General features: G+C 42.7%; 1 protein-coding gene and 1 long non-coding RNA gene across 6 annotated transcripts in view; one reads left to right on the forward strand and one right to left on the reverse strand.

Moving 5' to 3' along the window:
- The window catches only part of tsc22d3 (TSC22 domain family, member 3), a 30,066-nt gene extending 14,660 nt beyond the window's left edge, over positions 1 to 15,406 (reverse strand). Inside the window, exon 1 of one of the 5 annotated variants that reach the window (XM_034544073.1) lies at positions 14,592 to 15,406. In XM_034544073.1, the coding sequence (XP_034399964.1) occupies positions 14,592 to 14,908 (317 nt within the window). In that variant the 5' untranslated portion in view covers positions 14,909 to 15,406. The remainder of the gene's footprint in view (positions 1 to 14,591) is intronic. The other 4 variants (XM_034544070.1, XM_034544071.1, XM_034544072.1 and 1 more) reach the window with 4 other exon arrangements.
- Positions 971 to 11,505, forward strand: LOC117737857. The gene is made up of 3 exons (XR_004610070.1): positions 971 to 1,038; positions 7,750 to 9,787; positions 10,923 to 11,505. It is a non-coding gene; the product is annotated as an uncharacterized LOC117737857 (long non-coding RNA).
- Positions 15,407 to 15,616: the final 210 nt, after the last annotated feature.

A 15,616-nucleotide genomic window follows, 5' to 3' on the forward strand; every position in this document is an offset into this window, starting at 1 on the left:
TGGAAGGGGTCAGGGAGGTCAAGCACCCCTTTGCCTCCAGCATTGTAATAATGCCACAGCACGCCGCAGCGCATCATGAAATGTGAGAAATATACCAGGCTCAAATTTCTTGTTGCTGAGTCATTGCACACAAGAGCAGGTATGTGCCAGGGTGTTTGTCAGAGACAGGCAGATAATATATCAAGACAAAAACATCTATTCTGTCTTACAGTGACTCTAGTAACAATTAGTATTTGTTCAATTAAACTTGAATTGCATCATTTCTGGGGATCCACGTCATACGGCACAGCTCTTTGACCTTTCCATGTTTTGGTTTCTATGTAAGATGCTATGTTATCTCTGGCCCTCTTTGTTATTACAGTAAATTAACCTGTGAATTGTAAATGGAACATACGTCAGTTACGCTATTCAAGCTGTTTTGAGGAACCATGTCAGGATTTGCAGAACTGAAACAAAATCGGGTATTTCACAGGTTCCCACACCCGCTGGATAACTTCTGACCTACACACACAAACACAAACATGCACCCAGTCAGAAACGGCAAGTCATTTCTTTTTTTCTTTTTCAAAGGCCTAAGTGACTGATTGTCTTCTTCACACTGGTTTGATGACAGTGATGTGCTTTCTTGGTGAGACTCTAATTATAGCCCGAACCGCAGAGGAAGTATCTCACTGTGTCGCTTGCAAGGTAGCTGGCAGTCTTCACAACATACAAATCATAGTAGTAATAGTAACAGTATGTGCCCCTTGAGTTTTTAAATATTGTCTATTGAAGTGGTTTCATTTCTGAATGTATCCAGCTAATGACCGAATTTGGCCGTGGAGCTTTTGTATCTTGGCTGCCACCTTGTGCACAAACGTTTGTCCTGCTGTACGGCCTCCATTGTTTTCGTTTCACTAACACCCTCTCTGTTCTTCTCTGTCTGCTGTGTACGCCTCCTCTTCTAACAGGTATGTTATTCCAGTCCTTTCACACCGTCTCTGAGCAGTAAATCCTATCTTACTGGCATTCTCCAGGTCTACCTAACCGTGACTCGAGGTAATTATCCCGTCTCCGACCCGTCACGTCAAAGCTGTTTTCTGGTAACTTTCTGGCACAGGTGTGGCTGCTGTGCCCTGTGTCCATCTGTCGGTCAGGGGCGCGTGGTTGCGAGACTGTACTGCATATGGATTCAAGGTAATAGGGGTCACAGTGACCCATCAGCCTTGCGCACAATGAATTTATAGCCTTAAGTGTCTGAGCTGTATTCCCGCAGAAAGAGTGACCACACAGCAGTGCTGCCCGATCATGCCCTTCCATCTTGTTATTGAAAAAAAGTATTAAAAAAGCATTGAAGGAACCGAAAATCTACTATCTGTTTCAGTGCTGAAAGCGAAATATACAGTGACACACACAGACACACCATGCAACATGTTTTCTTATTTAGTCTGCTATATTAAACCACAAAAAAATGGAATTTTGTGTAACATAGCCCATGTATAAGCACGTAGACATATGTATCGCCTTTCCATAGTTCACCAGATACTGTTTGTCTGCGCTCTACAGCCTGAGGACAGCCCTTGGCTTTTGTATCGGTGACTAAGCAGAGAGCCACCAAACACCAAAACAGAAAAATGCAAAAATGAGGAAGATAAATGGAGAGGAGGAAGAGAAAAGGGAGGGAGGAGAGGGCTTTCACAGCTGTTGTTGGGCAGTGTTTCCTCTGATAGGAGCTTTTGGCTGTACTCCCAGTTCATGATTACCTTGAGATACGGGGGTGGGGTCATGCAGGTTTGTTTGCGAAATACAAAGAGCGATAAAGTCTATATGGCAAAGATCTCAAATCTAAATGCCCAAAGGACTCGCTGCTTGAGAATCACTCTCAAGTTGAAACACCAAATTAGAAGGTTCAGCAACAACACCATGGGCACTATGATTAAGCATTGTGCTCTAAAGATGAGTCATCGTTAAACATGCTAGATTTAAAAAAACACCAGTGTTTACATGACGACACATTTTAGACCTTCTTCAGTAGGATGTTGTTCAGTAGCAACAGTGCAGCCATCTGCAAAACGCGTTAGCCTCTTATCATGGGTTGACATTATAAGCTTAATCTAAGTCTTTAATCCATCCCACTGCACGTCTCTTTGTGTTGGTGACAGCAGGTGGCACTTACTGTTTAGACTGCAGGGCAATGTAATATCCATCACTATGTGAACATTTCACCAATATGTTTAGGCCTTGGCTAAACTTATCCGCTTGAATAAAATTAAAATGCCAGTTAAGATGCTAACATGGTTACAAATGAGAGTCTCACCTCAAAAGAGAGGCGCTCAGCAATGCTGTTGTCAATGCAATGGCCTAAATATTATAGCACTCACTGGGAACATGTGCTGCTTTATCTGAATCTACTATGTCCTTCTAAGTATTTGAATATCAAGAGGAGGAAGTATCCGGCTTGTCTTTCAGATTTTATTCTTTCATATCAACCCCTTGCTAGCTGTCAAAGAATACCAGCAGGGGACTGCTGACAAGATTATGGAAAAAGCATTGAAGCCAGTGTTTTGCCAACACTTCCACACTGTTGCATCAGTGTGTTTCTTAAGCAACCTCAGGTGAGAAAAGGACTCTGCGCCAGTAGACCCACAGATTATTCATGGATGGAGGGTCAGAACATTCGCCTATTGATCGCTCCAACCCAAAGAGGATCCTCATCACCCTCATGTTACTGCATAAGCGTTCTCAACTATCCGTCATGTGGAATATTCTTTCATAACATTGCCTGTCGTTGCTTGTTTGATTTATACATGTAGGATAGTGTTTTTTAAATTGAAATCCAACCCAAAAATACCAGCCCTAAATGTTCTCTAAATTACACTTAACATTCCGAGGCAAAAGGCAAAGTTCTGTCACAGCATTATTCGGTCTGTGCACTGTTTCCCTCCTTCGCACCGTGACCCGGCATATCAGAGAAGCCTGAAGCAAAGCTGCATTTGAATTATGCTAAACAATCCTGCGGATGATGCATCAGTTAAAACACTGGGGTCACGCAGAGCAAGTGTGTGGAGCTGACAGATGGAAATGTGTAAAAGAAGCATAGAGAAGAGTTATATATGTCTCACACGTGATTTCCTGTTAAGTTCCTGCAGATGTTAACTACCACTTTAGCACCATGGACATTATTAATAGGGGGACTGCTCCTTAAATAGCGTTTCAAATTAAAAAGGTGGTTTCTTCTGTGGATGTAACTCACTTGTTGCTTATTTTGTTCTTTGGATTTGAATCTGCGCCTCTCGAAACTCTATTTTCTTGACTTACTGTAACCTTTTAGTTCAAGAAGGGAGTCAACTGTCTTCCTCCTCAGCTCTAGCTCTTCTCCTGATGTAAGTAGAGCTAACCCCAGCTAACTTCCACATATTTGGCTCACAAGTACTGAAAGGTTGTGATGTCGAGTATTACATAAATTCCCCTTTTCTTTCTCTCTCGCGATGCATGCTCCACTTCCCCTTATGTGACACCTTTGTGTGCATTGCAGGCCCCTGAAAGACTTGTGTTGGAGACGTGGATGGAGGACTGGATGGAATGTGTGCGTGTGCGTGTGCATGTGTGTGTGTGTGTGTGTGTGTGTGTGTGTGTGTGTGTGTGTGTGTATGTGGACGAGTATATTCACAAGAGTGGACGAGAGACAGTTGGGAGGAATACGCAAAGAAAGGGAGGGGAGAGAGTTTCAGCATTTGTGAACATTCCTCCCAGAGTCCCACACTTTCTTGGCATTGGCCTTGCTGGTTCCTAAGCCCAGCATCTATTACTCTACTGCAGGAACATCTACACTCTTCCAGAGGGTCGTTGTTTAGCCTAAACCCAGACTGTGTAAACACCACAGCATGCAAAACATAATGATGATCTGTGACTCATTGCTCTCCATGACACCATAATGGAAGGAATGCAGAAAGACACAGTAAAATGGCAAGGGATCAGATACAACCGGCCCAACCCGGTCCTCTTTGTGGTACAACTGCTTCTTTTAAACACAGCAACACAGAAGACAGAAGTGAGCTCATGGACAGGATGCATCTTGTTATTTTCACTCATTAGATTGTGCCAGTCTCTCTCTCTCTGTCTCTCTGCTGGGGAACGGCCAGAGAAAACATCACTGAAACTTGGCACCTGCGTTTATTTTTCTCTTCTCTGTCTTGCAGGCTTTTGTCTGCCACAAAGGCATCCACAAAGAGAAAGAGAGAGAGGAGCTTGGCAGAACAGCTCCACCTTTCCAGCCTGCCACTGGGACCAAACTGGTCCTAAACCAGCAAACCGCTCGCTTTTTCTGTTGAAGTTATAGGGACCAGAACCGACTTGTTTTTAAGAGCCATGGTTGCGCGCAATAAACTGCCAATAGAAACACCTTAACTTGTTCATGGTCGGTGACTTACCAGGATAACCGTATTGCCATCCCGGTTCATTTAGAGGTCTCTGCTGCATTGCATTTTTTAGCTTGCCAGTTGTTTTCTCTTTTTTCTGAGCCCTTCTCCAGTTTTGCAGAGACACTTGAAGTCAATGAGAGTTTGGAAAGTTGGACGCACCAGTAACCAACCATATTCATTACACTAAAGTCAGAGTTTGATTATGGTTCATTTGGATGTGCCTGTCATTTGTTTGTTTTTTAAAGCATGTATACTGTTAACTGTAATTCAGAGTGGCAGTAATATCACATTCAATTTCTACCAAGCGCTGCCTCTGTCCACAGATTTAAAAATAAATGTCTTCTTGATTTAGCAAGGACGGTTATTGCATGCCTAGATTCATCTGATGAAATGAACTCATTGCACCAGGACGTGGGCAGGTTGCCTAAAATATTCTGCTCTCAGTTTGGCAGCTGTGTGAAGTCTCTCGCTTGTTTATTCTTTTCTTATCCTGTCCCTGTTGTGCCAAAGCCCAATTTAATGATGCAATTATGGATGACAGTACAGCAGAGGCATGGCAGGGGGTAGTTGAGGTGACACGTGTTGAAACACCAGGCAGATGCTGCAGATTAAATTAGGATTATGACTGTGTGATGGGAACCAGATGTCAGAAACTCCATTATGAATCCAATTACATATTTACTTTTAAATACCCTCATAATAATTGTTTAACTGGCCGAAACAACATACTGCTGCTTAAGTGAGTTTGACATATGCTGCCTGTGTTAATGCTCCTTGGGACCAAAGGCATTACCAGTTGCCCATTGCATGACAAGAAGGTCCTGACTCTTCTTCTCTGTTAGATTACACATCCACCCCAAGAGCTCAGGATTGTTTACTGCACGCAGAAGCACAGCATGTTGCCAAACTGCAGATGTTCGGTAACTTGTGATTAGTCCGATTTCTGTAACCTTTCCTGTTTTCTGAAAGGCATGCCCTCATGACCTGCAGAAGCTCTAAGAAGTAATGGTTTTCTTTTCCCAGACACTATGAGCACTTCTCAGGAATGGACTGAAGTATGTCTAATACTAGCTCTGTGCCCTGGAGGGGAAAGCACATCAGTGAGGGTGTGGCTGTGTGTGTGTATGCACACTCACGGATATTTGATAAGGCTGCTCTGAGCTCAGAAAAGATGATTTCTGACGTGCTTTCTAATTTCCCTGCACTTTAGTCCCTTTCTATTGTGCATGTGTGTCACTATGTGTGTGTGTGTGTACACCCAGGGTACATTGTGTACTCAACCTGCGTGTGAATAGTGCCCAGGGAGAATAAGATAGGCTAATGATAGGCCTGGCTCAGTCCCACTCCACAAAAGCACTATCTGGCTACATTGTGTAGCAGACTATTATGGGAAGAAAAAAACTGACAACAACACTTGGGATTATAAAACAGGCGCCCAGGGAGAAGCAGATGGAATAGGCATCAGAATGAATCTGAAATGAAGTCTGCTGTACTTCTTAGCGATGCTAGAAAAAAAAGGAAAATCTATTTTTTCTCCTATTGTTTTAGCACAAACTATCTCACTTTGTATTATTCAGATGGCTGAATTGCTTCTTCCCCGCAAATCTGGACGTGAGAAATATGTGTTTCCACTCCAGATATACTGTTCCTCACCTCGGACAAACTTTAACTTGGCCTTTAGCACGATGGGTTACCGCATTCTCACTTCTCATGCAGTCAGAAAATGTCAGAGTGGGAAACCCAAACCTTCCCATTGAAAATAGCACAGAATTAAAATGTAAATGCCCTCCAGCCTAACAGCTCGTACTGCTCAGCCGGGGTTGGTACAGAGCGGGCAACTCTCCATTTTGTTAGCTTCTCTGCATTGACACCATGAACTACCCTAGAGACACACATATTTTCCGTTGCCTGTCTGAAGGTGCAGGTTGTCGAGTGCAAACAGCAGTCTGATAAAAAGAGCAAACCTCAGTGCACTAACCCAAAATAATAAATGTTATGCAAGCTGTACTTCTGTCTAATGCCTTGTGTAATTACCACATATTGCTGTTTGGCACTATAACTCAGGGTTGTGTGTGTGTGTGTGTGTGTGTGTGTGTGTGTGTGTGTGTGTGTGTGTGTGTGTGTGTGGGAGTGTGTGTGATGCAAGTGTTGACAGGCTGCTTTATTATCTAAATAGGCGCCATAACCATGGTCCAAACAGATACGCCATGGTCACTCCCCCCACCCCCCTTCCCTCAGACTTATATAAGTCCAAACAAGAACAACTGAGATGGAGAAAGACTGAAGAAGAAGGAAGAGAGGGAGGAAAACATAAGGACAGAAGGAAGAGATGTGGAAAATAAAAGAGGGAGGGACGTAGAGAGTAGCACAAACATGGAGCGTGGAAGAAGAAGTGAGGGTTTAATGGATGGGTGGTACTGCTTCCCCCTTTTGAAGTATTTGTGGAATTAAAAAGAAAATAATCCTGCCTACTTTTCATTGTTCTGAAATATTGCCCAATTTGCACTTTGCAAAGACGTCTGCACTCAGCTGTGCTGTTATTTAGTCTTCATACCTATCTAGCATGGACTCGCTTCAGGAATTCGTCATTCTTTTTTTAAAGTCCTGTTTATGTGGCAAGACTGAGCCTCAAGGGCTTCAGTACGAATACATTTAAACAGAAATCACAACATTATTCTGGACACATTTTGCTCCATTACCACAACACAAAGAGCCCAGTATTTCCTTGGCACTTAACTGTTGGATATTTATGATTTAGATACAGCATGATAACAATCATAAAATAGAAAAAAAACATGAGTTTTATTTTTCACTTCCATTTAATTTGTTTTATTTCAAGTTTGTTTTTCATGTGAATTAGGTTTTCAAGATATAGTAAGTGTATATGGATGCCTACAGTAAGCAGTGAGTAGATTCTGGCTGATCAAAGCACCTGATCCAACATGTTGGATCTCTTTTTCATGTGTTTTTGTCAAAATTACTTTATGACTCATTTTTCCATGATCACATTTTGAATGTGTTTCGAGGTAAATCCTTTCCTGAAGTGTTTCGCAGCACATGTTGAGGATTTGACCCGACTTGAGATGGCAAACAGTATGAGTTACTTATGGATTTCTAATCCACCTCTGGTAAATACAGTTCTGCATCTCCATTCAGTCTCTCAGGACAAAAGAGCTTAGCTGGGATCTGCTGTGGGTCACCTTTGAGTCCTGTATACTTCACAGTAACTCTCTCTGTGTGTGTGCGTGTGTGTGTGTGTGTGCGTGTGTGTGTGTGTGTGTGTGTGTGTGTGTGTGTGTGTGTGTGTGTGTGTGAGTGCATGTGTGTGTTTGTTTCCTTTGTCTTCCAGATGGACAGATACGTTACTCATTGACTGAAATTGACTGAAATAATTTCCATGAAAAGCCCAAAAGCAACAATCCATGAGTCCATCTTTCACGGTGCTGTCAGCCTCTTGCCCATTTGTTCATACTGAAAACATACCTACCTGCTACCTGTATGCATTTAAAAACAGCTCATGAATGTACAGTTACATTTTATTAAGTATTTAAAAATGTATACAATATTTAGAAATGTTTTAAGTAAATTCTTAAAACAGTAGAAGTTTTTAGCTAAATGTATTTTAAACAAGAGTTTGTTTTCAGGCAAAGATTTACAGGAGTAGAAAAACGTATGCGATAATTTATAAATAAACTACACGGCCCATGTTGATTGTAATGAAGGAACATGTTATCGTTTATTAAGTTTTTGGACAACAATGGAGCTCTATGGCACGGAGGATTAGCCATATCAGGTTTTAGCAACATAAATAATACTTGTAAGTAGGATCACTTCATTCTTGTTGATTAGAGATCTGATGGGCCTGTTGTAATGTGTAAAACAACAAAGTAACATAACTCTATTAAAGCGGTGGGGAATGTCAGATTTTCAGATTCTTATAAACATCATATAAAAGTTGATTTACATGGAGATAAACTTTTGCAGCAATCAAAGAGATACTGTGACTGCAATATAATGAGCAAACTATGTTATTTGTGTTGCTAGGGGCAACCGAACACGGAACCATAGCAGTGTTGGTTAAGACGCGCAGGGCTGAGCACAGCGGGTTGCACCAACCGATGGTCCAGGGTGTGTCGTGGAGTTCCCAGTTGACACACACACTGATCTGTCTGCTGAAGTGGCGTCTGTGTGTTTGGACAGCCCTGTCTACAAAAGGTTAAGTTCCCACGCTACAAAATTGCATTGTGAATTATGTTTCGTTGGCAATGTATCTTGTTGTGGATTACACTTGCATTTGATATATCACAAATACATTTGGTGGCTATGCCACAACAAAGGGCTTCCAATCAGGAGACGGCTGGACGTGTCATTAAGTTGTAGTTTTGTTCCCTAAACCTAACCAAGGGTTAGTTGTTGTGTTTTTGTTTTGTTTTGTTTTAATTTCTTAGTCATATTAAGTCAAACCAAGATTTGATTTTACTAACTAAGTACCTTTGTTGCATTTTTTGTTAACCAGGTGTTTGAAACGGTTTAAAAACTGCAACCATTCGGTCAGAAAACAAATACGCTCCCCTGTAATTGAGAGTGCAGTTTAGTCGTATGGGATTGTCACTTTGGAGGAGTTGGTTTGGGAGGTTAACGTACGCATTCACCAAGAACATGATCACCACTTCACAGACAGAAGACAGTGAACTCACATATACGTACACTTACACCTGCACACAGACTATGCAACAGTGGTTTCAGGAATCTCTTGGCACGGCACCAACGGCAGCCTGTTCACACAGTCTCAACACAACGAGGCTGTAACTCAAGAGGTCCCTTAAAAAGTCCTTATTGTACATCCCTCTTCAAATTGCTCCTTCAGTGATAAACTCAAGCACAGAGCTGCTTTACGGGGCAAAAACACCAAATACCAACCTGTGTTGGAACATCTAGAAGTTATCCTGCTCTGTCTCTTTTCAACACACAAGTGTTCAAAGCCTGTTTTTATTGAGGAAACCCATAAAAGCATCTGTTAAACAAACACTTATTATGGCGTTTTGCTTCCTGCTGCCCCCTAAAGAATGACTTCCTTTAGCTATAGAAAAAGGTTGTGACTTTGACCACAGACATCTGCAGTCTATATTGTATATTACAGTTCCACCTCACGTCAACAGCACGCTATTTTTAGCCGGTCCTGTCTTTGCAGGGCCCGGCTGTTTGTCTCCCACTGACTCTCTCTCTCTCTCTCTCTCTCTCGCTCCCTGTAGCGCTCCCACTCCCTGTCCTGAGAGTGCTTAGGCCTCGCCTTTGTGGCCTTTGTTTGTTCTGGATTGACTCCTCCGACTTGCCTGGCCATGAATCTGTTCTTCCACCCCGACATCCTTCCCTCTGCCTCCTCACCGGTAATCCCTGGGTTTTTGTTTACATCCTCGTCTCCAGCCACCTGCAACCCATGAAGTTGTGTAACTCTCTGCGAACTTCTGTGGGACACGTAGTTTTTCCAACCAAGTCACACTGTTTCATTCTGTCGCAAAGCAAAGCTTGGAACAAAAACAATGTAATTGGATTCCGGTCCTGTCATCATCAAGGATATCTGCATAAATAATATGTGGCAAAAGCTGCCTCTCTCTCTCTCCCTCTCTCTCTCTCTCTCTCTCTCTCTCTCTCTCTCTCTCTCTCTCTCTCTCTCTCTCTCTCCCTCTCTCTCTCTCTCTCTCTCTCTCTCTGGGTTGTGTTGTAGCAGTAGAACAACACAACCCAGAGATCACTCTGATCCCCTCGACTGTTACAGCTTGTATGTAGTATCTTACACAATGATAATTCACATGTATGTGTATGTGTGACCGATACTCTGGAGAAGCTTTTCATTATACAGCATTTGTCTGCCAATTTTACAGCAGCAGAGAATACAGAGGAAGCAGCGTATTGTTTGCTTTATCCTTACGTCTTTGTGTGTTTCCATACAGCCGCACTATTATCTGCAGAACAAGCCTAAACACATTCTTTACACACGGTTTTCAATAGTAACGCAGAAAGCATATAAAGCATTTGTACACAACAAACACATCCAGAGGCGGGCATGAAACTGGATGCACTATGAACGCTCCAACTTCTCCAGGAGTGTGTCTCACTTTTCTAACGAGCCTTTTATTCAAATATTTGCCCTAAAAAACTGCAGAAGTGTATTCTTTATTCAGCTCTGCCTTGAGATACTTTTAGAAGTGTGACCTGCATGTAAATGAATTCAACAGGTCACTTTACAGTCATATCCAAGATAAAGAAGGTATGACCTTATTATGGAGAATTGATCGGCCTGTAATGTACTCATCACGCAATGATGCAGACTGAGATGGAAGTTCTTTTCTGGGTTACAAAGGGTGTCCGGTCTTTTCACTCATCAATCATTTTTCCTTTGGGAAATGTTAGAATTGTGTAATGCACGTATGGATTCTTGGATGGTTTACACATGGAAAATACACTTTCCGTAACCTCCACAGTGGTTTACTAATTGTAGCTTTTTTTAAATTTGGATCACAGAGTGAAGCTTTAAAGTGCACTGGAGTCTCTGACACAGCTGGATCCTGTCTCCACTCCATTGTGGGAGCGCCAGGTCATGTTCAGTAGTCAACTGGACCGAAGCCAAAGATCATCTCAGGCCAAAGTGAGGAACTTTTACCACTGTAATGAGGCCTCGGCTTGGCTGTATTTTCAAGGACCTCTCTTGGTTGCAGAGATTCACACTTTTTGAAAACATATTATATTATCTACATATTTTATTGACTGTTGTACACCGTCACTGACCGCTGACTGATAACTCTTAACCAGCCGCTAGAGGCCACAAGCTATAAACAACTGCTTTAAACTCTTGTTTACATACAATTAAGTATTGTTTCTTTATTGATTAGCACGCCGAGATAAGACAATTGCATGTGTGTGTGTGCGTGTGTGTGTGTGTGTGTGTGTTTAACCAACAAATGACAAACTGGACCGAGTGCTGACAGTTTGTGACACCCGTGAGACGCAGTTGAAACGCAAACCTGCACAAAGCCGGTGCAGACAGCTGTGTCGATTAAATTGAGAGCTTATCTGTTGTCTAAGATGTGTGAGTGAAAACTATAGCTGACGCGTTTGCTGTCTAGACGGGGCGGGGGCGGGGGCGGGGGCGTTGGTGTTGGTGTTGCGAACAATGCATTGTCCTTAAACCTGGAGGGAGCTCTGCAGGCTGAAGGGCGAACATTCTTCTTCAGCCCTGCCATGTGGTCACATCGGTACCTGCTGCAGACAAAAACTATTTGATGAGCTCTTTGACACTTTGTGACATAATTTGTGCTGCCGCTAATTTTTCCATTTGTATTTTATATTGTATTTTATATTGTATTTGACTATGTGATCGCTGCAGGCTCTTCACCCCTCTTCACCCTGCCATGTAATGGTGTTTAGTTGCTGCTAAGTACTGACTGACTGCCTGCGGTGGAGGTGTGGACGAGTGCCTCTCTCTTTGCAAGTGTAGGCCACCCCGGTTCTGCCCCAAACAGACTCTCTCAGCACATTTCTGTGACCCTCTAATCATTTACATAACAAGTTTGCTGGCTGCTGCCATTGCTTCTTACTGATATTAAACAAGTCCAAAAGATGTCCTGACATGCTTCCTCAGGCTACGCTGAACCTCTCATTCTGTTAACAAGTGACAAATGAGAATGATGGCTGCTCGGCGGGTTGACCACCCAGGGAGAGGTCACAGTAAAACCTTAGCCAGACTTTCATCGGTAGCCGGGGCCCTCTCGAAGCATGCGCTAGAAAAATCAATGAACCTGTGCAAACCTCAGCTTTGCAAGGCAGCTTTTTTTTTTGGGTTCAATTGACCGGATTAGACTGCAAGCGCATGTGTGAATGAATGAGTGCGTTTGTGTTTCTGCATAAAAAAACGTAAAAGGTTACACATCAATGTTTAAATCCTGCGAGAAAGCCTATCCAGGAAAGCCACACGATCCGTGTCTGAGATTCCCTCTCGAGGAGGGCAGGTTCAGGAACAAAGTGTTGTGACTAAAGACTCTGTGTGTTGAGCCGAGCACAGATGGGAGCTTGGCGTGAGTGAACACACTGCTCTGGGCCAGTAATGTCCAAAATATATGCACTTACATCCTGACTTTTCTCCCCCCCTAGGAAATGCCAGTCCTGTGTATAATTCTATATTTGAACTGCAGATACATTGTTCACACGAGATAAGGAGATTTAAATACTGAATTATTTTTTAATGACATAATTGATTCTTAATCGATGAGTCCAAAAAATTGTAAGACCATTACTCTATAACTCTGCGGTTGGTGAAGAAAAGCATGAAGCGAAAAAGTATTGCTGTGTTATTATGACGCAGTCTGAGTAGCAGAGTAGAAAAGAACACTGTTGCACTTTTAAATAAGCCGTGCCAGCAGGCTTTAGTCATGATACCGTATACACCAAATGCAGTGAGTAATAACTTACCTGAGCATAACAAAGTATAACTTCTGGTCTAAGGACATGTTCAATGTATGGATCTGCAGTCCAAATGCAAAGTTTCTTCACCCGTTGTTCCTTATCTTCAGCATCATAATGACTAGTGTAAATAAATCAACAACAGTCTGTTCTTTCGTTGAATAATGCAGAATTTATCGAGCCGTTATGTAAGATGAAAAAATAAAGTGAGTGTGTGGAAGTTCTCCATATAGCTTGTATGTGATGTTTTGAGTTAACCCCTGCTGCATACTGCAATGTGTTGGGTATTAGAAACAATTTCTTTTTTCCAACTGCCTCATACTGGACTGATAAGTATTTATCGCTAAAAGTTAAAATTTAACTTTTGGGGATTTCTATGGAAGCTTGGCTCCTGGATAACTTTGATAAAACACTGATAATGAGTCTCGGCCACAGAACATTGCTGATATGATAACATCTGTAAGTAACTGAATCCATGATAGCAAATACTAGTATCATGTCCATTCCAGGCATATCTTATCAGGATTAACACCATCATTTTATTTCTGACCAAATATGTGATTTTACCTGAGATGGGTTACTTATTGGCTGTAAATATAGATTATTTTTTAGAAGGATTCACATAGCAACTAATTTATGTAAGAACTATTTTTTTGTTGGTGCCTTCCTAAAAGAAATGTTGCTTTAATATTTGGTTCTAAAACCGAAACAATTAAATGTGTCCCATAAAATGTTAATGGAACAAGAACTTGTGGTAATAATATTCCTTCTGTACACCTCCATAAACCAAAAAGAAAACCCCTCGTTTATTAGCAGATGTCTGAGATATATACTATGATCCTTGTATACATATCTCTGTTTTACTGACACAAATGCAACAACTTTGGAGTATATGGCGTTCAAAGGTGGCTCTTGCGGTGATAACAAGTTAGTGTAGTGTTTACTGCAATGTCCCTATAGATATCTGCATCTAACTGCTGCGATAACCAGACATACCATAATAATCACAGCCACTCAAAGTAAACACTGGACAATAACTCCCTGCTCGGGTTCAGGAGTTCAAACCTGTAGCTGACAGGGAAGATGGTAACTGTTCATTTGAGGCTGTGATCATTGAATGAAAGCTGCCAAACAAATTCTCCGACTGGCAGAAACTTTGTCGCATTCTCTTCCTCACAAACAGTGCGAGCTGCCAAACGCTGTTTCATAACCACGACGGAGTGTCACACAAGTTTTAAATGACCTCTTTAAAAGGTCCTTTGAATGTAATGAATATGACAACAAACTGATCAGAATAACTTGTGTTCCTTAACTAATTTATGATTAATCTAGGAACAACATGTTTTCTTCAGAGTTAAAGTTTGTCTTATAAGTATTAACACTATAATGGGTTTTCCTTTAAAGAGGCTATTCAGCTCGGGACACTCGTTAAAATATTGTCATGTTGTGTAACATCAAATATGTTGAATGAAAAGACGTGGAAGTAAAAAAAGAAGAAGTGCTGATCAGAAAAAGCTGATTAGCCACCGTGAGCCATCTGGTACATTTCAGCAAAACGGGATTCTTAAGCAGCTCTCGTAATGTCATTTCTGCAGGAGCAGAAATGATAAGGTGGTAAAGAACAACTTTCAGGACCAGTTAAAATTGCACGTCCTAGTGACATAAGCCTCTATATTCAGTCATAATCTTATCGGATAAGCATGTTCCTGTCAGTCAAGCAAGCAACAGACATACCTGTGAAAGAAGAGCAGGATAGACAGCATGGTCTGGTCAATGTTGCTGTTGCAGATGCCCTCGTTCAGCAGGAAGCAGGGATCCCTCACCACGGATTCCAGGGAGTCTTGCCTCATGATGGTGTTCAGCTTGTCCGTGTTCAGGTTCTGGTACATCAGCTGGCTGCGGAGCTGACGAAAGTGATTGACAGTAGGGCTGGTGGGGCTTCCTGGCAGGCCTGGACTGCCGGCCATGGAGTCATCACAGCCATTGGCCAGGTCTAGGCAGCAACTGCAGCAGTCCAGGCCGATGGGCGAGAGGCAGTCATCGTCTGACATGTCTTTGGACAGGTGGAGGAAAAGGACAGACGCCCAGGTGATGGAGGGCAGGTGCAGGAGTTTCAGCCAAAGTAACAGGCAAAACACTAACAGGGTGTTTCCCTCAGCTCAGAGAGACAGACAGGCAGCCTGGGCTGGTCTAGTGTCTCCACTGCGGCACCAGGAAGGCTAAATGGCAGGTTGAGATCCCCGCTGAGAGGTGCAGTCACGCTGGGCTACTCTGCCTGCTTCTATCCCTAAGTTTCTCCTTCTGTGGCTCTGCTGCGTTTAGCCTTTTCTTCTGGGCAGACGCTTCTGCAATGTGTTGCTACTGTGGCAGGAGAAAGAGTGAACGCGCCGCACACACACACACTCACTCACTCACTCACACACACACACACACACACACTCACTCACTCACGCCGATTCAGCAGGAGTGAGCTTGAAAGCAAAACCCAGAAGCTGCTTATCACTTGTTTTCCTTGCACTTTTTCTTTTTTCTTTTTTTTTTCTTTGGCTTGTGTGCCTAGAGATCAAGGGACTGAGCAGAAAGGGAGGGAATGAGTCAGAGAGGGTGGGGAAACCCCTCTGATTGGTAAAAAGCAGAGCTGGGCCCTCCTCTTTTCGGTTTCAGCTTAGCCATGCACACATTTAGGGGAAGGCAGATAGACGGAGAGGGAGTGAAGTTTCAGAGCACACTTGAAACCTGTGCAGCTCCGCCAGATCCAC

The sequence above is a fragment of the Cyclopterus lumpus genome, chromosome 10, assembly GCF_009769545.1.
Source record: "Cyclopterus lumpus isolate fCycLum1 chromosome 10, fCycLum1.pri, whole genome shotgun sequence".
Classification (NCBI taxonomy): domain Eukaryota; kingdom Metazoa; phylum Chordata; class Actinopteri; order Perciformes; family Cyclopteridae; genus Cyclopterus; species Cyclopterus lumpus.